Source organism: Hyla sarda, chromosome 7, assembly GCF_029499605.1.
Source record: "Hyla sarda isolate aHylSar1 chromosome 7, aHylSar1.hap1, whole genome shotgun sequence".
Classification (NCBI taxonomy): domain Eukaryota; kingdom Metazoa; phylum Chordata; class Amphibia; order Anura; family Hylidae; genus Hyla; species Hyla sarda.
In genome coordinates, this window is record NC_079195.1 from 198228838 (window position 1) to 198253710 (window position 24873).

Genomic DNA, 24873 nt, shown 5'->3' on the forward strand with positions numbered 1-24873 from the left:
GTCGGCCCTACCATGGGACCCGGTGGGACCATAAGCCCCAGTTGGCACTTTTCAGGGGCGTCATTTTGCTGCCCCCTTTTTTTTTTTGTGCCTAGTAGGTTCATGGTAGGATTGGCGCCGCCGTTGCTCACTGTTCTAAAGCAGCTGCGGGGTATAATAGCGCAGCGGACACTTTAGACAGTGAGTCTGCCTCCGGCCGACCGGGGTCTGACGAGGGACGTCGCACAAGTGACGTACTTCTGCAGACCCGCTCAGGAGGACGTCAGTGACGTCATTCGTCAGGCCGCTGCCGGAGAGGAGAAGCGCTGTGCAGGGCAGGTAAGTGTGTCTCTGTGTGTGTCTGTGTCTGTCTGCGTGTTTGGGGGGGCTATGGCTACCTAATGTGAGGAATCTATGCTACCTAATGTGGGGAAACTATGCTACCTAATGTGGGGAAAGTATGCTACCTAATGTGGGGAAGCTATGCTACCTAATGTGGGGAAATTATGTTACCTAATGTGGGGAATCTGTGCTACCTAATGGGGAGAAACTATGCTACCTAATGTGGGGAAACTATGCTACCTAATGTGGGGAATCTGTGCTACCTAATGTGGGCAAACTATGCTACCTAATGTGGGGAAACTATGTTACCTAATGTGGGGAAACTATGTTACCTAATGTGGGGAATCTGTGCTACCTAATGTGGGGAAACTATGTTACCTAAGTGGGGAATCTGTGCTACCTATTGTGGGGAAACTATGCTACTTAATGTGGGGAAACTATGCTACCTAATGTGGGCAAATTATGCTACCTCATGTGGGGAAACTATGTTACCTAATGTGGGGAAACTGTGTTACCTAATGTGGGGAATCTGTGCTACCTAATGTGGGGAAACTATGTTACCTAATGTGGGGAATCTGTGCTACCTATTGTGGGGAAACTATGCTACCTAATGTGGGGGAAACTATGCTACCTAATGTGGGCAAACTATGCTACCTAATGTGGGGAAACTGCTACCTAATGTAGGGAATCTATGCTACCTAATGGGGGGAAACTATGCTACCTAATGTTGGGAATCTATGCTACCTAATGTGGGGGGCTTGAATGAGCTGCGGCATATGGGAGGCCTTAATAAATAATTAGAAACTTATACAGCAAGTGACATATGGGGGTCCACCTGAGTAAGTGACACATGGAGGGGGGGGTGCTGAACAATTGATGTTTTTTTTGGGGGGGGGGGGGCACGGGCACATTCTTTGCACAAGGGCCCTCTCCTGTCTGTGCCCGCCCCTGGGTAGAGAATAAGGGGTAAAGTGGAACATAGAACAAATGCAGTTATTTTTTTTTCTTAATTTTTTTTAATGAAGTAAACGAGATAAAGGTAAGCAATGACTTTTCCTCAGTCTGGAGCGCGGTTCTCTTCGGCAGGAAGCAGTGAGGAGGAGGAGGATGACGGAGGTTCTGATTCCATCTCTGCTTCTTTTTCGTCCCTCTCTATATATAGGGCCGTGGCCATGAAGAAGGCCCCTCCGATGACTGCCATTATGGTGCAGGTCATGAGGGCATACTCCAGGCTGCGGTATTTCAGAAGAGGGGATTTGGCATATCCTCGTTCGTAGGTGTCAGATATCAGGCCGATGAGGTACGGGCTTCCGGCGTCACCTAGGAGGTGATAGATTGTCATCTGCACGGCCAGGGCTGAAGATCTCCTCCACGGAGTTACTACTTTTAGTATAATGTCAGATATGAGGGTGAAATTTACTGACAGAAGCGTCTCTCCGATGAAGATGAAGATGTTGGTGGCAACGAGGCTGATGTTGCCAAAAGTCAATGCCAACAGAAGAAAAGGGGCGGAGAGCATCATCGCGCATCCACACACAAGCGGGTCCGCCCGTGGGTTGGATTTGCGATATCTTTTACTTATCTCCGTCCCTGCTACAACTCCCAGAATGCCGGAAACGACTGTAACCACACCAAATATTAGGATGTCGTGATAGTCACACGGTTCAGCACGGCAAGGGTCCTTCTCTTGTAGGAGTGTTCGTGCGTGGGTCAGGTATGACGGACCCCATACACCTATGGCTCCCACTATGAAGGATACAGCCGTCGATCCCATGGTGGTTAACATGAAGCTTCGATTTTTAAATAGTTTTTTCAGATCTGTCGCCCATTTGGCAAACTTCTGGGATTTGTTGTTCTTCTTCCCGTTCGTAGTCGTTCTTGGAAGCTCCTTTGTGACCAAAATCATCAAAGCCACAGCTATGAGGCCCAGGCCAGGGGTGACCCGAAATGCCCAGTGCCAATCGCCCCTTGCTGCATTAGTCACTTTGGGCCCGATGATGTATCCTAGTCCGCAGCCTACAGGTATGACGGAGTAAAACACGTTCAGCATGCGGGTCCGCTGGTCACTTGTAAAAAGGTCTGCAATGATTGAGGGGGCGATGGTGCAGAAAGTCGCCTCTCCGGCTCCAACCAGTCCACTCGTCAGCAGGAAGAGCAGGAAGTACCCATCAGGGATGAATGACAGGGTAAGTGTCATGCTCAGCCAAACGATGACTCCTGCGCAAACAGTATATTTCTTATTACAGTGGTCGCCCAAATATCCGGCAATTGGTGCGATCAGCACGTAGCTTCCAATGAACAATGTATTCAATAAGCCGGACAGACTAGCATTGGTGTCATATGCTTTCTGTATATAAGGCAGCACCCCCGCCACGCTGGAGCGATTTGCATAGATGAGCAAATTAACAAAGGCGAGGATCACTACGGTGATGATGGAACGTGCGGTGGACATCACGCTTAGAGATGGCAGGTTCTGCCTCTCAGGGATATCGCCCTTTTCTACATCCATATCACTATGGTCCTCCATTGCTTCTTCCTCCTCCTTCAGCAATGGGTCTTGTGGAGAGGCCATGGTCACAGGTCAGAGCCTGAAAACACTAGAGAGAGAGAGATAAGTGAAGACATTAGACAACATGTCATCATTCCTGTCATTATACAATAGATCCTTCATACAGAGCAGAAATGTCCAGCACAGAACCACAAGATAACACTAAGACCATCGCAGCCTCAGAAGAAGACGCTTCTCTATAAGTGTTTTATATGGAGACGTCTTCCCTGATGTTACCAATGTCTGATAACCCTGAACCTGTCCGGTCCTAGTAATATCTGATAACCCTGAACCTGTCCGGTCCTAGTAATATCTGATAACCCTGAACCTGTCCGGTCCTAGTAATATCTGATAACCCTGAACCTGTCCGGTCCTAGTAATATCTGATAACCCTGAACCTGTCCGGTCCTAGTAATATCTGATAACCCTGAACCAGTCCGGTCCTAGTAATATCTGATAACCCTGAACCTGTCTGGTCCTAGTAATATCTGATAACCCTGAACCTGTCCGGTCCTAGTAATATCTGACAACCCTGATTCTGTCCGGTCCTAGTAATATCTGATAACCCTGAACCTGTCCGGTCCTAGTAATATCTGATAACCCTGAACCTGTCCGGTCCTAGTAATATCTGACAACCCTGAATCTGTCCTAGTAATGGCGGATTATAAGGGCTTGGCTGTATGGTCACTGGGCCATGTGAACTTCATACTGTAGATACAATTGGGCTATCCTGCTATATACATTTACTAATAATGAACCTACCCCACCTCATTGGGATCTATCCATCCCCTATATGACTTTCTGCCACTAGTTGATTTGAAAATGTTCCCTTTCGGAGTACCCAGAGTATTTCTATTGTTAGTACACACAGAATTCTATTATATACTATTATATTTCTGCCCTAATCTTTCAGTCATTCTTTTACTACTCCACCAAATCTTTCTCATAGACTTATATCTTTTAGAACTTCATGAATTAGGACTCTTTTTCTTGGGGGCTTTTTTGGGCATAATTGCATTTTAGCACTTTTGCAAGAAAAAGCTCTGGTCATGTTACTATCTGTGCGTTTTATTATGTTTAATGCCTAAGCCAAGTATTGTCACAATGCTATGAGAAATATAACTTTTGTTATTTCTTTTGGAAATTAATTTCTTGTTTTTTTTTTTTGCGAAAAAAAAAAAGCAACAACAATAAAAAAACTGTCAAACAAAAAGCCCTGTGTATGTATGAATAGAAGAGGCTGAGACTTACCTTGTGGTTCTCTCTTCAGACAAGGAACGGTCAAAATCTTGAATTCTCTATCGTAAATAGAAACTCTCTAACAAACACTTTGCACCACAGGTTGTGAATGCAAAACACACTGAAGAGACTGCAGCCGGCGCGCACCTCCTTGTACAGCTTACGGTGACATCATCACAAGCATGTGTGACATCACAGGGTTCTAAACCATCTTCAGGTATGTGTATATCTGTATAGTAAATGTGAGTAGCCGTATTAGTCCAGTGATGCAGATTGTAATACCTTTTTTATTGGACTAACAGAATTTTGTAGAGACAAACTTTTGGGATTCCTCCCTGATAATTTATAAAGTCCTTTGATCATCAGTCCTTGTCTATTGGACTTGATAAAGGGAGGAATCCTGAAAGCTTGTCTCTACAAAATTCTGTTAGTCCAATAAATAGGGTATTACAAGAGACTGCAACATATTTTTTGATTTGTGTGTGTGTATATATATATATATATATATATATATATATATAGTTCCAAGCGTGAGTAGGTGCCTCCCGCTAGGGTCCGGGTCCAGAATCCTGCATACGTAGTTCCAAGGAAAATGCTGTGGCACTCAAGGTATGGTGAAAAAATGAAAACTATTTATTCATCCCAAATGTGCAAAGAGCAACGTTTCAATGGTCTCACACCATCATTATCAAGCCACTTGCCAAGCCACAAGCCACTTGATAATGATGGTGTGAGACCATTGAAACATCGCTCTTTGCACATTTGGGATGAATAAATAGTTTTCATTTTTTCACCATACCTTGAGTGCCACAGCATTTTCCTTGGAACTACGTATGCAGGATCCTGGACCCGGACCCTAGCTGGAGGCACCTACTCACGCTTTAGGAGTGCTGCTTATTTCTTTGATATATATATATATATATATATATATATATATATATATATTAATATACACCTAGAAATACATCAAGTACATAAAAACATCTTTTAGAAGAATATTTCTCCAGGCCTGCCGAGTATATCCCCGTACTTCACAGTGTCTTCTTAGTTTATATATTTTAATCTTTTGACATTTTAACCCCACTAGGACCAAGGGCATCCTGGGACTTAAAGGGGTATTCCAGGCCAAAACTTTTTTTTTATATATATCAACTGGCTACAGAAAGTTAAACAGATTTGGAAATTACTTCTATTAAAAAAATCTTAATCCTTTCAGTACTTATGACCTTCTGAAGTTAAGGTTGTTTTTTTCTGTCTAAGTCCTCTCTGATAACACCTGTCTCGGGCAACGCCCAATTTAGAAGCAAATCCCCATAGCAAACCTCTTCTAAACTGGGCATTTCCCAAGACAGGTGTCATCAGAGAGCACTTAGACAGAAAATAACAACCTTAACTTCAGAAGCTCATAAGTACTGAAAGGGTTAAGATTTTTTAATAGAAGTAATTTACAAATCTGTTTAACTTTCTGGAGCCAGTTGATATATATGTAAAAGTTTTTGCCTGGAATACCCCTTTAAGATTGAACCGATTATTATTGATATATGTCATGAATGCATCAACGGTCAGATGGTCGGACGACCAAATGATGACCACATCGTCTACATACCTCCCATACCATGCGAGGCATGTGGAAAATGAATTGGTGTCAGAAAAAATTAACTGCTCCTCCCACCAAAAAACAAAACGCTTAGCCCGAGCTGGTGATGACTTTGCTCCCATTGAAGCACCCGTGCGCAGCATATAAAAATTGTTACCAAACATAAAATAATTGTGTTTTAACACAAAATCTACCACCTCAATAATGTAATGTCTCAAATCCACAGAATATTTAGAAAATCTCATCAGTATATCTGAGATAGCTGATGATGCCAGGTTTTGCGGAATACTGGAATAGAGCGATTCAATGTCGCAAGTAAGCCATGACAGAGAATCGCTCCATGTGAATTTAGTTCTTCTGACCAGGAGTTTACTGAAAATTCAGATTGTTCAGATACCACGGACACTAGCGGGGACTCAGAACCGCAATATGTGAACACTCACAAGAATCGCAATGCGAGAAGACAGTCAAAAAACGAGGAAGGCGCGGTGGCAGAAAACATAGGAAGAAGAGCTTCGGAGCGTAACAAGGACAAACGGAAAAAGTAATAAAAGAGGATTTTCAAGTCATTAACATTTCTGCACAAATCATTACAGATGAAGAAACCTCGGTCCTGTGGAAAGGACTGGGTTTCTCTCCTACACATCATTTTGATGTTTATCGGACAATTTTGGATATAAATAAATTTGTGAGAACTTTAACAGTTAAGAAACATTTTTTTGTGGAAAATGCTGATGAACCATCGGACCCACCTCAACTTTCTATAAACCCTGATTTACCACTAATGCATACGTTAGCAGAACAAATTGCTTTTAGAGATCTCTGTCTCCTTTGAAAATAGTGGGATATCAATTTGTGATGAAGTGAATACTGCACATACCTTCTCCACTAAAAACCAAAATTTTTACCCCATACAGACCAGACCAGCAATTTTTGATTGGTTCCAGGACCTTATCATGAAAGATTTGGTTAATCTACAATCAAAAGTAATGCCCAATACAACTCGTCCTAATTTGAATAAAAAGGAGGCTGCTGCCATAAAGAAATTAAAGAAAAACAAAAATTTAACGATCCGCCGATAAAGGCGGCTCGGTAGTATGTATGGACACGGGACTGTATATCAATTTAAATGAAAATCTACTATCTGATGATAAAACTTACCTTAAACTTTGTGGGGATCCCACTGAACTGTTGACTCTGTTGGAAGAGGGAAAAGCCAGATCTATTTTGACCCAAAAAGAAGTGGATTATATTTTCGTGCCTGCTCCAATTATTCCTATCTTCCACTCACTACCCAAGCTGCATAAGGACCGATTCCCGCCGCCGATGCGTCCGATCGTGGCGGGGATCGGATCCCATAACGAGCACCTATGCGAGTGGTTGGACTCAGTACTGCAACCTCTGGTTATGCAATGTCCAAGTTATATCAAGGACACTAAGCACTTGCTAAAAATCATGGATGAATTCACATGGAGCGATTCTCTGTCATGGCTTACTTGCGACATTGAATCGCTCTATTCCAGTATTCCGAAAAACCTGGCATTATCAGCTATCTCGGATATACTGATGAGATTTTCTAAATATTCTGTGGATTTGACACATTACATTATTGAGGTGGTAGGTTTTGTGTTAAAACACAATTATTTTATGTTTGGTAACAATTTTTATTTGCAGCGCACGGGTGCTTCAATGGGAGCAAAGTCATCACCAGCTCGGGCTAAGCGTTTTGTTTTTTGGTGGGAGGAGCAGTTTATTTTTTCTGACACCAATCCATTTTCCACATGCCTCGCATGGTATGGGAGGTATGTAGACGATGTGGTCATCATTTGGTCGTCTGACCATCTGACCGTTGATGCATTCATGACATATATCAATAATAATCGGTTCAATCTTACGTTTACCCACACATGGTGTAAAAGTGAAACCCCCTTTTTGGATGTCATATTACGTGGCAACCCTGATACAAATAAAATTGAGGTTGATCCTTGCAGAAAAAAGATATCAGGCAATACCATCCTAAGGGCGAATTCATGCCATTCCAGACAAACAGTAAGAGCCCTACCAGTAGGTGAACTTATACGAATTAAGCGGAACAGTTCTTCCGCCGAGATGTACCGCAGGGAAGCTGATGCAGCATGCACACGCCTGGCGGCTCGAGGGGACCCTGGATGGCTCTTGAAAAAAGCTCGGTCGAGAGTGGATCATATGGATCGAAAATCCCTTTTAACAAGTAAGCAACCAATGAATCACAAGATTGTCCTACATTTGTCACCACGTACAGTCCAGAATTTAATGACATCAAACGCATTGTAATTAAACACTTACCTTTGCTATCAACAGATCCCACGGTAGGGGAGATTATAAAGTCAGGTGTGAGATTTGCAGCGAGGCGGGCACCTACTCTATCCAATCTCCTTGTTCCCAGTATGGTGGACACGGCTAGTGTTACCACCCAGTGGATTAGCACCAAGGGCTTCCACAAGTGCGGTAAATCGCGGTGTGTGGTATGTCCCTTTGCCGAAAAATGCCAGAAAATAGAAGGTACGGTGGATGGCAAATGCCATGTCATTCACAACTTTATAAACTGTGATAGCACTTTTGTTGTATATAAAATCATGTGCACACAATGTCACTTAACATATGTGGGTTCCACCAAAAGGTCCCTTAAAAACGCATGCAAGAGCACATTAGACATGCTGCTGGCCCTTTAAGCTCGAACATTTCTAACATATCTAAACATTTTCTAATATGTCATAATTCAGACACCACTTCCCTCAGGTTCTCAGGCATTGAGAAGGTGAAGCTAAATAAAAGGGGAGGTGACCATATTCGATCCCTCCACAATAGGGAAATCATGTGGATTTATCTTTTGAATTGCATTCAACCCCATGGTCTAAATAGCAAAACAGATTTAATATTACATTACTGATATGTCTCCGAATAATTTATCTGTGTTTGGTCCCATGTTTTTGTTTTAATCACGCGCACATGTGATGTGGACCTGTCCCTCCCCTTCCTGTGGGAATGGGGAAAATGCCCTGGAGTATATAAGGGTGCCTCATTTGAGGATCTACAGGCTATGAGTAAGGATTGATAGATCAGAAACGCGTCAGCCATGCTTGGGACCCCCCTCTGTTTGTGCAATATTTCATATTTTTGATATGTTCACGGTTTGTCTGCCACCATGAAGGCTTTTAAGGAAGAACCCTGAATAAAGACGGACGTTTTACTTCTACTTGCTGGCTTTTTTAGTATTTTATTTTAGTTTTATCCACTGTGCCAGGGATGAAAATTATTCCAAAAGAAACTAACTCAACTGTCTATGCTCCCCCGTTGCTCCAATATTGGTGTCCCGTTCTCTGTTCGCCGCCTTCTGCTTTTCCTGCAGGTCAGTGAATCACGGTGCGCTCAGTGTCATCATTGTTTCAGCACCAGTTTTACAAATAAGTGTGCCTCCAGCTGTTGCAAAACTATAACTTCCAGCATGCCTTGACAGCTAGAGACTGTCCGGGAATGCTGGGAGTTGTAGTTTTGGACCACCTGGAGAGACACTGTTTTGAAAACACTGCCTTAGTCAGTATTTTCCAACCTGGGGACTTCCAGCTGTTGCAAAACTACAACTCCCAGCATTCCCCTGACAGTCTTTAGCTGTCCAGGCATGCTGGGAGTTATAGTTCTGCAACAGCTGGAGACACTCAGGTGTGGTAGGTAGGTCCTTAGTCCATTGTTTTCCAACCTGGGTGCCTTCAGCTGTTGAAAAACTCTAACTCCCAGCTTAAGACTGTCCGGGCATGCTGGGAGTTGTAGTTTTGCAACAGCTGGAGGCCCACAGGTTGGGAAACACTAACTACGGCAGTGTTTTCGAAACATTGTCTCTCCATCTGTTGCAAAACTACAACTCCCAGCATGCTCGGACAGTCTTAAGCTGGAAGTTAGAGTTTTGCAGCAGAAGGTGGCATTTTGGTGGGTAGTTGGGCCCTTAGTCCAGTGTTTCCCAACCTGAGTGCCTCCAGCTGTTGCAAAACTACAACTCCCAGCATGCCCAAACAGCCAAAGCCTGTTTGGAAAACACTGGACTAAGGGCCTACCTACCAAATGTAACGTGGCCACCCACCTACCAACCAAACATATTACCTACCTAGCAAATGCTTTTCCTGCCTACCTAACAAACGTATACCGTATATACTCCAGTATAAGCCGAGTTTTTCAGCACGATTTTTCGTGCTGAAAACACCCCCCTCGGCTTATACTCGAGTGAACTCTCCGCCCTCAGTGGTCTTCAACCTGCGGACCTCCAGAGGTTTCAAGACTACAACTCCCAGCAAGCCCGGGCAGCCATCGGCTGTCCTGGCTTGCTGGGAGTTGTAGTTTTGAAACCTCTGGAGGTCCGCAGGTTGAAGACCACTGCGGCCTTCAACATCATCCAGCCCCTCTCACCCCCTTTAGTTCTGTACTCATCTCCGCTCGGCGCTGGTCTGGTGCTGCAGGACTGTCCGGTGGGGAGGTCGTCCGGTGGGATAGTGGTTCCGGGCTGCCATCTTCATCGGGGGGGCCTCTTCTCCGCTCTTTGGGCCCGGAATAGTCACGTTGCCTTGACGACGACGTAGAGGTACGTTGATTACCAACGTCCCTCTGCGTCATCGTCAAGGCAACGCCTCTATTCCGGGCCCGAAGCCTGAAGATGGCAGCCCGGAACCACTAACCCACCGGACGACCTCCCCACCGGACAGTCCTGCAGCACCGGACCAGCGCCGAGCGGAGGTGAGTACAGAACTAAAGGGGGTGAGAGGGGGCTGGATGATGTCGAAGGCCGCAGTGGTCTTCAACCTGAGGACCTCCAGAGGTTTCAAAACCAGCAAGCCCGGACAGCCGATGGCTGCCCGGGCTTGCTGGGAGTTGTAGTTTCGAAACATCTGGAGGTCCGCAGGTTGAAGACCACTGTATCAGACATTGACAAGCGGTGATGATGATGACATGTGGTGATGATGACAAGGGGATGATGAAGGGGGGGTGGGATTATGACAAGGGGATGATGAAGGGGGGTGTGTGGGATGATGACAGAGGGATGATGAAGGGGGGGTGTGGGATGATGACAAGAGGATGATGACAAGAGGATGATGACAAGGGGATGATGAAGGGGGGTGGGGATGATGACAAGGGGATGATGACAAGGGGATGATGAAGGGGGGTGGGGATGATGACAAGGGGATGATGAAGGGGGGTGTGGGATGATGACAAGGGGATGATGACAGGCGGTGATGATGAAGGGGGGATGATGACAGGGTGATGATGAAGGGGGGATGATGACAGGGTGATGATGATGAGGGTGTTAATGACGGGGGTCTGGATGATGACAGGGGGGGATGATGTATTTCCCACCCTAGGCTTATACTCGAGTCAATAACTTTTCCTGCGATTTTGGGGTGAAATTAGGGGCCTCGGCTCATATTCGGGTCGGCTTATACTTGAGTATATACGGTAACCTACCTACCTAGCGGCAAACCTTTTACTTGCCTTCCTACAAACTGAACTTACTACCTGCCTAAATAACTTGCAAACTTACTACTTGCCTACCTACTTAGAGAATGTTCTACTTACCTAATTTACCACTTGCAAACGTACTACCTGTTTACCTAGCAAACATATTACCTGGGTGGGGGGGGGGGGGGCCCACATTTCTGGTGTGTGGAGATTTAAAGGGGTACTCCACTGGAAACATTTTTGTTTAAATCAACTGGTGCCAGAAAGTTAAACAGATTTGTAAATTACTTCTATTAAAAAAATCTTAATCCTTCCAGCATTTATGAGCTGCTGTTATGATCCACAGGAAGTTCTTTTCTTTTTGAATTTCCTTTCTGTCTGACCACAGTGCTCTCTGCTGACACCTCTGTCCATTTTAGGAACTGTCCAGAGTAGGAGCAAATCCCCATAGAAAACCTCTCCTGCTCTGGACAGTTCTTGACATGGACAGAGGTGTCAGCAGAGAACACTGTGGTCAGACTTAAAGGAATTTCAAAAAGAAAATAACTTCCTATGGATAATAACAGCAGCTGATAAGTACTGGAAGGATTAAGATTTTGTTCATTGAAGTAATTTACAAATCTGTTTATCAAGCATGACTTGATAAACAGCAAAATGGGGGAGGGGAGGTTCAGGTAGTAAACGTAAATTAGGGTATCACATTTATATTAAAGTCTTTAGAAAAGACCACCTCTTTGAGAAGACCACCCACTTCTTCAGACCAGATTTTATGTGATGGATTTTTGGACCACCATACATTATACATAGTGGTCATGCTTTTAGAAAATGCTTTTAGACGCTGCTTCGTCCACCAATAATCCAGATGCAGTATTTAAAAAAAAAAAAAAGATATATATAATAAATAAAACAACAAAAACATTTTTAGATATTGATTTGCAATAAAATCTACATCTTTATTTAAAATCCTGCATCTTTGGATTATTGGTGGACGAAGCAGCGCCTGGATACGGTGGCTTTCTTCTTTTTTTTTCTTTCTGACATCCATACGGACGGGTTGGGTTGCCCCCTTCCAGTGACCACCCCTAGGCTGAGCAGCTTCCTCTGAAATCTATGGTACCCCGGAACTAAGGGTGATATGCGCATTTTCTTTTCTCTAAGGTGAGTGGCCGCCCAGACCAAACCCTGGGTGTGTTTACTTCCTTTATTCCTAGAATCCCCCACCTTGCGAGGGTAACACACGAGGCGCTGCCTCCCGATTCTTTTTTATTTTTACTTCTACACGTGTTTTTAAAAAGACCACCCACATAGAAGCCCACTTTTAACCCCTTAAGGACCACTGGTTTTTCCGTTTTTGCACTTTCATTTTTTCCTCACCTTTTAAAATCATAACCCTTTCAATTTTGCACCTAGAAATCCATATTATGGCTTATTTTTTGAGCCACCAATTCTACTTTGCAGTGACATCAGTCATTTTACCCAAAAATCTACGGCGAAACGGAAAAAAATAATCATTGTGCGACAAAATTGAAGAAAAAACGCCATTTTGTAATTTTGGGGGCTTCCGTTTCTACGCAGTATATTTTTCGGTAAAAATGACACCTTATCTTTATTCTGTAGGTCCATACGATTAAAATGATACCCTACTTATATAGGTTTGATTTTGTCGTACTTCTGGAAAAAATCATAACTACATGCAAAAAAATTTATATGTTTAAAATTGTCATATTCTGACCCCTATACCTTTTTTATTTTTCTGCGTATGGGGCGGTATGAGGGCTCATTTTTTGTGCCATGATCTGAAGTTTTTAGCGGTATCATTTTTGTATTGATCAGACTTTTTGATCGTTTTTTTATTCATTTTTTCTACCACCTATGTTTATATTTATTTTTATTTACATGGTGTTTTTTTTATGGGAAAAGGGGGGTGATTTGAACTTTTATTAAGGAAAGGGTTAAATCACATTTATTAACTTTTTTTTTTACCCTTTTTTTTTGCAGTGTTATAGCTCCCATAGGGACCTATAACACTGCACACACTGATCTTTTACCCTGATCCCTGCAAAGCCATAGCTTTGCAGTGATCAGGGTTATCGGTGGTCGATTGCTCAAGCCTGAATCTCAGTCTTGGAGCAATCAATCGCCGAGGGGACACGCCGGAGGCAGGTAAGAGGACCTCCGCTCTTGTCCCAGCTGATCGGGACACCGCATTATCACTGCGGTGGTCCCGATCAGCCCCGCTGAGCAGGCGGGCAGGTTTAATAGCGATCGCTGCCGCGTGCTATTAGCCCCGGTTCCCGGAATCAGATACATGCCGGGACCGACCCGATATGACGTGGGGTCACCACGTGACCCCGCGTTATATCGCGGGAGCCGGCCAAGGATGTAAATATACGTCCTTGGTCGTTAAGGGGTTAAATACATTTTTTTTGTTTTTTTTTGGGGGGGGGGGGGGGGTGTCTTCTCAAAGAGGTTTATTAAAACAATACATGACCATCCAATGAAAATAAAGACACAGACACAATGATGTAAAAGGAAAAAAGGACTTTTTATTTATAGGAGGGGTATACTGGGGATACTGCGAGGCATAGAAATGTGTGTTATGTTCTATTTTGCTATGTGTGAAATATAAATGTATAGGTAAAGCATTTTTATATACTGTGTTGATCCAAAGGAAGACGAAAACCCCCTTGAGGAAAGAGCCAATTATCCTTATGTAAGGGGGGAAAATTTCTTCCTGACCCCAAATATGGCGATCGGAACAAGTCCCAGGATCAAAAGCCAGTACCTGACCTATCTAATATGGAAAACTATATGTTATAAATACTTTATATGCTATACCTTTTTTTTTTTATAATTTATTTTTATATTATTTTATTTGTGGGAATATTTAGTAATAAATTAAAGATTTATCATACTTGACCTATTTATGGCTGAGATGATCCCAAGGAAGGCAAAAAAAACCCTTGAGGAATAAGCCAATTGTCCTCAAAGGGGAAAAATTCCTTCCTGACCCCAAATATGGCGATCGGAACAAGTCCCAGGATCAGAGCCGATATCTACCCCTATCTGTTGTGTGTGTGTGTATGTGTCTATACTATCTATATATGTACCTGTGTGTATATTTCTATCTACCTGTATGTGTGTGATCCTAATGTATGTGTGATGATGTGTGATACTTACCAGGTCTGTGCTGAGGTGTTACAAGCACAGGCCGCTCCTGGGTGCAGCACTCAGATGGTACAGAGCTCTGGGCCGTGGGCTGATCTTACCATTCCCAGCTTGGAGCTATGAAGGAGAATCCTTCCAAGGGGTGAAGAGCTGTCTCTACCTCTGACCACCGCAGTTCTCCCTTCTTCAGAGCTGCCTCGAATGGTGTAAATGGCGGCTGTGCTCTCTTCTGCTCCAGTTCCTCCCAGTTGATGGTGGTGAAGAATGGATGGTCTCTGATGTTCCTGTTCACACCCAGCCGCTTCTCAGGATTCTTGTGCAGCAGTTGTTTGATGAGATGTTTCAGGTCAGCAGGGAGCCAAGATGGAATATTAGGCTTCTCTCTGGTGATGGAATCGCGAGCCATTTCTCTGTCGCAGCCAAAGTAGAATGGGGAACGTCCTGCTGACATCCGGGATACAACAATCCCCAGGCTCCACCAGTCAACCGCTGCATGGTATCTCTTCCTCTGGAGCACCTCTGGGGCCATGTAAAGTAATGTGCCCGTCACTCCTTGGATCTTGTTGGAGGAGGTGACGCCATCTTGGGCAAGTCCGAGGTCTATGATGCAGATGTGTCCATCTCGATCCAGCATGATGTTATCTGGCTTGATATCTCTGCAATTAAAGAAGAAAAAAGATTGATAAATAAAAAACAATAGTAAAATTATTCAAAATTCACTGATGGAAAGTTGGGTGGATTATTTACAATAAAGAAGGAAAAATGATTTTTTACAGCTCACCACTTAGATGTAACCGGTTAATGGGATGTCCAAGGGAGGGCTTGTGGATATTAAAAATGGATACTAGAATTCCCAATGGTCTTAAACTAGTACTCCGGCCCTAAGACATCTTATCCCATATCCAAAGAATAGGGGATAAGATGTCTGATCGCGGGGGTCCCACCGCTGCGGGGGTCCCATCTCGCATGCACCTGTGGGAGCTGCATGTAGCGCTGCAGCCTCCGAGTCTGCTGGGTCACTACTATGGGGCCAGAGTATTGTAATGTCCCAACTCCGCCCCCATGTGATGTCCCGCCCCGCCCCCACAATGCAAGTCTGTGGGAGGGGGGCGTGACATAATGTATTTCTATTAAACCCCCTCGCTGGATCTCTCTTGTGTGCTGCCTTTTTACTCCTGCCACTATACTACAGGATTTATAACATTAGTTTATATGGTGGGATTTATGTTATCTATGTATACTATTATTATCATTTAAATGATTATTAATATCATGGTATCCCATTATATTATACTTATCTATTGTTTATCTTTATTGTGTACATCCCTTGCAAAATGATGTTAGTCAATAAGGAGTTATTTTTTTTGTATCTCTGAAAGTGTTGGTGATTACACAGGTGCACAAACAAAAAGGTTTTTCTTTTTTCTTATATACTATTTATATCGTGTCGAGGGCCATTACTTTAAAACGTACCTGTCATTGTGCCAAAAAAATAAAAAATGTTACTCAGTACCTAATCCTGATAATAAACATATATAAATTTTATGGGTCTAGGACCTATATATCCCTAACAAGTAGCATTCATATCTTGCTCACTTGCTTTGTCTTCTTGCCTTGGGGAAGGGGCGTCTCTCTCTCTCACTGTGGATAAGTCATCTGCTCTGAGTCTGGGAGCAGCCTGGCAGTCTGCAAATCACTGCCCTCCTGTAACCCTTTCCTCTCTGGTTTCATGCTGTACATGTTACACAGAGAGGAAGATTATTGGAGTTTGCCTGCAGTATTCCTAAGACATTATGGTGAGTATATATAATATTAAATGTGTAAATATAAAAATAGATCTTTATAAATTAGTGCAAGGATTTCAATGATAAAAGCACAGTAGTTTTTATGCACATATGTTCTATCTGTTCCTAGTAAAGCTGGATGCTAATCAACATAGCTGTCACTATATGTGTCATTCAGCTTCTACATACTCATGAATGTATGATCAGCCTCTTTGTCATTCAGGAGTCAGAAAAAGCTTTGGCTGTTCAAGCATGCTGGGAGTGATTGTTTTACAACAGCTGGAGCTTTAGTGTTTGTAAAGCATTGTGTTAGAGCAGTGGTGCCTTCAGCTGTTGCAAAACTACAAATTCGATCATGGGAGTTGTAGTTTCAGAACAGCTGAAGGCTGCAGTGGTGCAGCAGTGATCTCCTATACTGGATACCAACATGCTTTATGGTATTTAGTATGCTGCAAAATACAGAGTAGTCTGTCTGCATAAAGATAGATGACCTCTAGTGGCGGCTATTTTAATTTTAATTTTTTAGTAAAATTTTAATGTTTTTAATTAAATGTATTTTTAATAAAAGTCATTTTATCAGTAGTACTACAAAATATAAAACGTTTTTTAAAATGACAGTGCCCCTTTAAGCCTTGAAAAAGACATCAGCGAATCGCGTTGGTTTTTATATAATTTGTAGCCCACTGGACATTTCAATATATTCAAAATAAAGCTGGAAGATTTTTAACCCAAACCTGAGTGCTGGATCTTCTCTGGTATTGGAGGCCTCTTTCCTATTCCTTATTCACAACATGACAAGGAAGTTATACTTACCGGTGGACGATGTTCTGTCTGTGAAGGAAATGGAGGCCACATGCAATCTCTGCTGTGAAGAATCTTACTATTTCGATGTTTAGACTGCTGTACACTCTGAGTAAAGCCTCCAAGCTGCCGCCGGACAGGTACTCGGTGATGAAGAAGGCATGGTCCTGAGACTGCTGTGCAGCATACAGGTGACACAGGAACGGGCAGTCTCGGGCCAGCAGGAGTATCCGTCGCTCTCTCTGTAGGATTGCTGCATTGTCCGCTGTTTTGGTGATACCTTTGATGGCGACGTAGTTGTTTCGGCCGGGGACTGATGCCAGGCCCACCTGAAAGAAAGCAAAGGGAGCAATTGAGCAAATGAAAGACTATGGGAAATATTATGTATTTCCAATACCATATAGGTTAATTTACAGAGTCATTACAACGAGAAAATCTATGGAATCTCCAACCTAGCATAAATGTACGCCCTACAGCGTTAAGTGACTTTTTTTTTATTCCACTTCCACTTTGATTTAATTTCTGTGAAACAAACAGGGCTCGAGTCCTGCAGGAACGCGCAGGAACAGCGTTCCTTTGTTTTTTCCACAGGAGGAACGCCGTCCCTATTACATTAGTCCTGCAGGACCGACCCGACCTCTCTGTTCTTACTCTCTCTCCGTCTCCTCCCCTGGCCCGGACTGCTAGATGCTGAAGGTGTAGGACCTGTGATGATGTCATCATCACGTGTGGGGGCGGAGCTTAGCTGTGGAGGAGAGAAAAGATTGTGGTTGAAGGACCTGTGTGATGCTGTAGAGGAGGCGGGGCTGAGCTGGAGGAGAGGTCACATGTCAGCCCAGTAAGGTAATTACATGGAAGGAGATTTGTTACAGTGTGTCACCCCAGTAGTAAGGAGATTACATGAGGAGGAGGTTTGTTACAGTGTGTCACCCCAGTAGTAAGTAGATTACATGATGAGGAGGTTTGTTACAGTGTGTCACCCCAGTTGTGAGGAGATTACATGAGGAGGAGGTTTGTTACAGTGTGTCACCCCAGTAGTAAGGAAGTTACATGGGGAGAGGGTTTGTTACAGTGTGTCATCCCAGTAGTAAGGATATTACATGGGGAGTAGATTTGTTACAGTGTCACCCCAGTAGTAAGGAGATTACATGATGAGGAGGTTTGTTACAGTGTGTCATCCCAGTAGTAAGGATATTACATGAGGAGGAGGTTTGTTACAGTGTGTCACCCCAGTAGTAAGGAGATTACATGATGAGGAGGTTTGTTACAGTGTGTCACCCAAGTAGTAAGGAGGTTACATGAGGAGGAAGTTTGTTACTGTGTGTCACCACCGTAGTAAAGAGATTACATGAGGAGAAGGCTTGTTACAGTGTGTCACCCCAGTAGTAAGGAGATTACATGAGGAGGAGGTTTGTTACAGTGTGTCACCCCAGTAGTAAGGAGATTACATGAGGAGAGGGTTGGTTACAGTGTGTCACCCCAGTAGTAAGGAGATTACATGAGGAGGAGGTTTGTTACAGTGTGTCACCCCAGTAGTAAGGAGATTACATGAGGAGAGGGTTGGTTACAGTGTGTCACCCCAGTAGTAAGGAGATTACATGAGGAGGTTTGTTACAGTGTGTCACCCAAGTATTAAGGAGGTTACATGAGGAGGAGGTTTGTTACAGTGTGTCATCCCAGTAGTAAGGATATTGCATGATGAGGAGGTTTGTTACAGTGTGTCACCCCAGTAGTAAGGAGATTACATGAGGAGAGGGATTGTTTCAGTGTGTCACCCCAGTAGTAAGGAGATTACACGAGGAGGAGGTTTGTTACAGTGTGTCACCCCAGTAGTAATGAGATTACATGAGGAGGGGGTTTGTTACAGTGTGTCACCCCAGTAGTAAAGAGATTACATGAGGAGGAGGTTTTTTACAGTGTGTCACCCAAGTAGTAAGGAGATTACATGAGGAGGAGGCTTGTTACAGTGTGTCACCCCAGTAGTAAGGAGATTGCATGAGGAGGGGGTTTGTTACAGTGTGTCACTCCAGTAGTAAGGAGATGACATGAGGAGAAGTTTTGTTACAGTGTGTCACCCCAGTAGTAAGAAGATTACATGAGGAGGAGGTTTGTTACAGTGTGTCACCCCAGTAGTAAGGTAATTACATGAGGAGGAGTTTTGTTACAGTGTGTCACACCAGTAGTAAGGAGATTACATGAGTAGGAGGTTTGTTACAGTGTGTCACCCAAGTAGTAAGGATATTACATGAGGAGGAGGTTTGTTACAGTGTGTCCCCCCAGTAGTAAGTAGATTACATGAGGAGGAGGTTTGTTACAGTGTGTCACCCCAGTAGTAAGGTGATTACATGGGGAGGTTTCTTACAGTGTGTTATCATGATGATAGGGACATAAGGAGGTTTTTGTTACAGTGTATTATCAGAATGATAACCCCTTAAGAACATTGGGGGAGATGTATAAAGACCTGTGCAGAGGAAAAGTGGAGCAGTTGCCCATAGCAACCAATCAGATCGCTGCTTTCATTTTAAAAAAAAATAAAGAAGCAATCTGATTGGTTGCTATGGGCAACTGGTCAACTTATCCTCTGCACAGGTTTTAATAAATCTCTCTCATTAGAGGTAAATATACATCTTGGTGCCCTGGTACTTAAAGGGGTACTCCTACCCTAGACATCTTATCCTCTATCCAAAGGATATGGGATAAGATGTCTGATCGCGGGGGTCCCGGCGCTTGGGACCCCCGCGATCTCGGCTGTGGCACCCCGCTGTCATCACTGCACAGAGCAAACTCGCTGTGTGCGTAATGACTGGCGATACAGGGGCCGGAGTATCATGACTTCACGGCTAATAGTCATTTTTATTACTTTGAGGGGTACAGTTCATATAATGAGTGGGTTCTAACACGTAGGCCCCTCAGATCCACTTCTGAACTGAATTGGTCTCTAAAAATATAACATTTAGAAAATTGTTGCCAAATTTCTAAACCCTGTTAACGTCCTAAAAAAGTAAAATAACATTTAACAAATAATGCCAACAAAGAGTAGACATAGATGCACATAAATACCTAATGTATGTGGCATAAATTATATATATAATCCTATATCTTTCTTACAAGTAAAGAATCTGGAATAAAAAAAAATCCTAACTTTTCACACAACTATTTCAGAGTATTTCACACAAAACTGCAGAATGTAGTTGCCCATAGCAACCAATCATATCACTTCTTTCATTTTGAAAAGGCCTTTGAAAATAAAATAAAAAACGATCTGATTGGTTGCTATGGGCAACTGGGCAACCTTATCTCTGCACAGGTTTTTATCAATCTCCCCTAAGGAAAAAAGAAAAAAAAGAAAAGTATATATATATATTTACTCAGTCAATGCTGCACTACTGAACCAAAAGTGCACAGTGCCAGCACCCCCCGACCAGATCACAGTCCATGCAATAGAAGAAAATGGCGCAGCACTCAAAAAATGTAGAAAAAACTGTGAATTTATTCCTTCATGTCCAACAAAAAAAGCCTTTTGTTGGACATGAAGGAATAAATTCACAGTATTTTCTACATTCCTACAATTTTTGAGCGCTGCGCCATTTTCATATATATATATAAGAAAACCAGGCAGATAAATAACAATGGGGAGATTTATCAAAACCTGTCCAGACGAAAAGTTGCTGAGTTGCCCATAGCAACCAATCAGATCACTTCTTTCATTTTTTACAGGCCTTTTCAAAAATGAAAGAAGCGATCTGATTGGTTGCTATGAGCAACTCAGCAACTTTTCCACCAGACAGGTTTTACTAAATCTCCCCCAATGTATTTTCAAAATTTCTGTCAATAAATGTCCTACAAACTATACCATTAAACATTAAATTCTACAGAAACAAAGAAGACTTCTCAACAACAATCTCAAAAAAAGACATTATTTTATTAAATATACGTAAACAATACATCATAAAATACATAAATGAAGAGAAAAACAACAGAAAATCCCACAGGGCAGTGGTTGAATATACTGGTGCTCAGAGGTGTAACTTGTAGCTTCTGGGCCCCATCTGCCAATTATAATACTGGTCACTTATAGGGCAGATGTGCTTTGGGGTCCCGTTAGACACCAGGGCCCCGGTATAATTACCTCTGCACTCCCTATAGCTTTGCCCTTGCTGGTGCTAAATGAAAAAAAGTTTTACTCCCAAAAACTATATTATGGGGAGGAAAATCCCCGACATCTATATTCTGGCAATAATTTTACCAGACATAGAAAAATCATTATTAAGGTAACTAACTAGTTAAGGAAAATTAGATAGGGATTACTCTCTAATACAGTCTAATACCCCTCTCTAGCAGACCAGATCTAATATGGGGACTTATTACAGTGTAGCGTTATATAAGGGCCCGATATCTGTCACACACAGGGATATAAACATTACTGGAGGTCTCTAGTGCTGCAGATATGTGATATATAGGAGTGATCATGGGGGCTAGTTATTTACTGGACTGTCTGTTATTCACCCCATTATGTACAGCTATCCTCATGAGCATAAGGGCTGATAACAGAAAGCAATAGCCTACATTCAGCTGCACATTAAATACATATGAGATAAAATTACATTGATTGTCCATTCAACATCAAAATAAACTTAAATAAACTTACCACTCCAAAGCTGCCCCTACCCAATACCTGATGGACAGTAAGGTGTTTGATGTTAAATTTGGGGTATTTGCGTGATGTTCCGGGGGCCTGACTGGTGCCTGGTCTTGGCTCCTCATCCTCCAATACTCTGGCATCCTCTCCTCTCCTCTTCTTTTCCTCCTCCTCACTCTCCTTTTCCTTCTTCCTCTCCTCTCCTCTCTTCTCCTCCTCCTCTCTCTTCCTCTTCTTCCCTCTCTTCTCCTCCTCTTCAATCTCCTCTTCTCTCTTCCTCTTCTTCCCTCTCTTCCCCTTCTTGCTCTCATCTTCCTTCTTCCTCTCCTCTTCTCTCTTCTCCTCCTCCTCGTGCTCCTCTTCTCTCTTCCTCTTCGCTCCTCTCTCCTTCTCCACCTCCTCGCTCTCTTCTCTCTTCCTCTTCTTTCCTCTCTTCAGCTCCTCGCTCATCTCTTTCTTCTTCCTCTCCTCTTCTCTCTTCTCCTCCTCCTCGTGCTCCTCTTCTCTCTTCCTCTTCGCTCCTCTCTCCTTCTCCACCTCCTCGCTCTCTTCTCTCTTCCTCTTCTTTCCTCTCTTCAGCTCCTCGCTCACCTCTTTCTTCTTCCTCTCATCTCCTCTCTTCTCCTCCTCCTCGTCCTCCTCTTCTCTCTTCATCTTCTTTCCTCTCTCCTCGCCATCTCCTCTTCCTCCAGTAGCCGCCATCTTTGGGATCCTATAGACGTCCGTCCGCTCGGTCCAACTGACAGTTGTGGGTAAACAACAACAACAGCCGTTGTCCAGGTGACGTGTTGTCATAGCAACATCAGGTGGCACCTGCTGCAAGTGGTCCACCTGTGCATCCATATACACTGTAATGTGGGCATCATGGTGATAGCCTAGTGTCCAGAAAAATGGAGACATTCATGGCTGGTTCTTGTAGTGCTGTTTTATTAGTAGATGGAGCAGAGTGATGTGACTTTTATGTGCTGTATAAGTTGGCAGTGGTGCCCATAGACTCTGCTGGAAGGTTATAACAAAGGTGGTTGTGGGGGAATCCAAATGATCCTGGTGCAGGAATAACCAGATATTGTACCTGCTGTAATGGCAGGAATAATAAAGCCTTTTAAGGGCCTGTAATGTTCTGCTACATGCAATAAGTGGTCATCACCCACATACATTAGGTTGTAGGTCCATAGTCATTAATGTACAGTATATATATGTCATGATACGGCTTCACCACCATTAGGACCTATTTTTTAAGCCGAGCAACATAAATTATTTTTGAGTGTCCAGTCTTAGTTATGGGAGAAGGATAAGTTCTATATAAGATGTAGACAGGTTGACAATTGACTTTGCTGAGCAATCTTCTTTACTAGGTCTCAGATAATAAATGCAAAGTTGTCCATGAACATTGTATGGTTGTCTTTATTTTACACCATAGACAGATTCTAAAAATGGGTAATCTCTAGGGTTTTCCACCACCCAGGATTTACCAATATTTTCCAGAGAGGGTGTTACAGAGTTTGGAAAGTGTTCCTCTAATATTATCTAAGGATCACTATGAGGCACAGGAGAGGATTAAAGGGGAAACTCCAATATTTAAAATGATAATCTGTCCACAGGATCTGTAATAGCTAGCTTATTGGTAGGGATCTGACCAGAATGGAGGTCTCTTTTACCCTGTATGAATAGAGAGGAAGCTCACATAGTCATCCACCACAAGGGGTAATAGGAGAAAAATCCCCCCAAAATTTGTAACCCAATTAATACCTCATATGTGTATGTGAAGTGCTCGGCAAGCACAGTAGGGGGCTCAGAAGGGAAGGAGCAACAATGGGATTTTGGAGAGTGAGTTTTTCTGAAATGGTTTTTGAGGGGCATGTCACATTTAGGAAGCCCCTATGGTGCCAGAACAGCAAAAATAAAAATAAAATAAACCCCACATGGTATACTATTTTGGAAACTACACTCCTCAAGGCATGTAACAAGGGGTCCAGTGAACCTTAACACCCCACAGGTGTTTGACGACTTTTCTTTAAAGTCGGATGTGTAAATGAAAAAAACTATTTTTTTACTAAAGTGCAGTGTTTTTATTTTAAATTTACCATTCTTACAAAGGGTAATGGGAGAAAATGCCCCCCAATATTTGTAACCCTATATCTTCTGAGTATGGAAATACCCCATGTTAGGACGTAAAATGCTCTGCGGGCGAACTGCAATGCTCAGAAGAGAAGGAGTCACATTTGGATTTTGGAAAGCAAATTTTGCTGAAATGGTTTTTGGGGGGAATGTCACATTTAGGAAGCCCCTATTGTGCCAGAACAGCAAAAAAATAAATAAAAAATAAACACATGGCATACTATTTTGGAAACTACAACCCTCAATGAAAAAACATTTTTTTCACTAAAATGCAGTTTTTCCCCACAAATTTTACATTTTTACAAGGGGTAATAGGAGAAAATGCACCCAAAATTTTTGACCCCATGTGCGTTTACAAAGCACCCCGTGGTGCGAGAACAGTGAACCCCCCCCCCACATGTGACCCCATTTTGGAAAATACACACCTCACAGAATTTAATAAGCGGTGCAGTGAGCATTTACATCCCACTGGCGTTTGACAGATCTTTGGAACAGTGGGCTGTGCAAATGAAAAATTACAATTTTCATTTTCATGGACCACTGTTCCAAAAATCAGTCAGACACCAGTGGGGCATAAATGCTCACTGCACCCCTTACAAAATTCCGTGAGGGGTGTAGTTTCCAAAATGGGGTCACATGTGGGGGGGGGGGGGCGGTCCATTGTTCTGGCACTATGGGGGCTTTGTAAACACACGTAGCCTTCAATTCCGGACAAATTTTCTCTCCAAAATCCCAATGGCGCTCCTTCTCATCTGAGCATTGTAGTGCGCCAGCAGAGCACTTGACGTCCACATATGGGGTATGTTCTTACTGGGAAGAAATGGGGTTACAAATTTTGGGGGGCTTTTTTCCTATTTTCCCTTGTGAAAATGAAAAATTTTGGGTAAAACCAGCAATTTTGTGAAAAATTTTCCCATCCAACTTTAATGAAAATTCGTCAGACACCTATGGGGTGTTAAGGCTCACTATACCCCTTGTTACATTCTGTGAGGGGTGTAGTTTCCAAAATGGGATCACATGTGGGTATTTATTTTTTTGCGTTTTTGTCAGAACCACTGTAAAATCAGCCACCCCGTGCAAATCACCAATTTAGGCTTCAAATGTACACAGTGCGCTCACTCCTGAGCCATATTGTGCGCCCGCAGAGCATTTTACCCCCACATATGGGGTATTTCCG

General features: G+C 43.1%; 2 protein-coding genes and 1 long non-coding RNA gene across 3 annotated transcripts; 1 reads left to right on the top strand and 2 right to left on the bottom strand.

Annotated features, from left to right (window-relative positions):
• Window positions 1-1367: 1367 nt before the first annotated feature.
• Window positions 1368-4252, bottom strand: LOC130282996 (protein spinster homolog 1-like). The gene is made up of 2 exons (XM_056532078.1): window positions 4121-4252; window positions 1368-2918 (listed from the first exon to the last, which is right to left on the bottom strand). The coding sequence occupies exon 2, from the start codon at window positions 2891-2893 to the stop codon at window positions 1379-1381; it is 1515 nt and encodes a 504-aa protein (XP_056388053.1). The 5' UTR covers window positions 2894-2918; window positions 4121-4252; the 3' UTR covers window positions 1368-1378.
• On the top strand, window positions 4213-8171 carry LOC130283010 (uncharacterized). Its single transcript, XR_008846587.1, has 3 exons — window positions 4213-4325; window positions 7748-7935; window positions 8046-8171. It is a non-coding gene; the product is annotated as an uncharacterized LOC130283010 (long non-coding RNA).
• A 5553-nt stretch (window positions 8172-13724) lies between these two features.
• LOC130283005 (protein kinase C delta type-like) lies at window positions 13725-22160 on the bottom strand. Its single transcript, XM_056532098.1, has 3 exons — window positions 21588-22160; window positions 16952-17268; window positions 13725-15010 (listed from the first exon to the last, which is right to left on the bottom strand). Exons 1-3 carry the CDS (start codon window positions 22026-22028, stop codon window positions 14452-14454), a joined length of 1317 nt encoding a protein of 438 aa, XP_056388073.1. The 5' UTR covers window positions 22029-22160; the 3' UTR covers window positions 13725-14451.
• Window positions 22161-24873: the final 2713 nt, after the last annotated feature.

Coding starts and splice junctions, on each gene's coding strand:
- LOC130282996 (XM_056532078.1), bottom strand. CDS start 2,893: ATGGCCTCTCCACAAGACCCATTGCTGAAGGAGGAGGAAGAAGCAATG.
- LOC130283005 (XM_056532098.1), bottom strand. CDS start 22,028: ATGAGCGAGGAGCTGAAGAGAGGAAAGAAGAGGAAGAGAGAAGAGAGC. Junction 17,269..21,587: donor GTAGGGGCAGCTTTGGAGTG/GTAAGTTTATTT, acceptor GCTTTCTTTCAG/GTGGGCCTGGCATCAGTCCC. Junction 15,011..16,951: donor AGACAGAACATCGTCCACCG/GTAAGTATAACT, acceptor CTTTAATTGCAG/AGATATCAAGCCAGATAACA.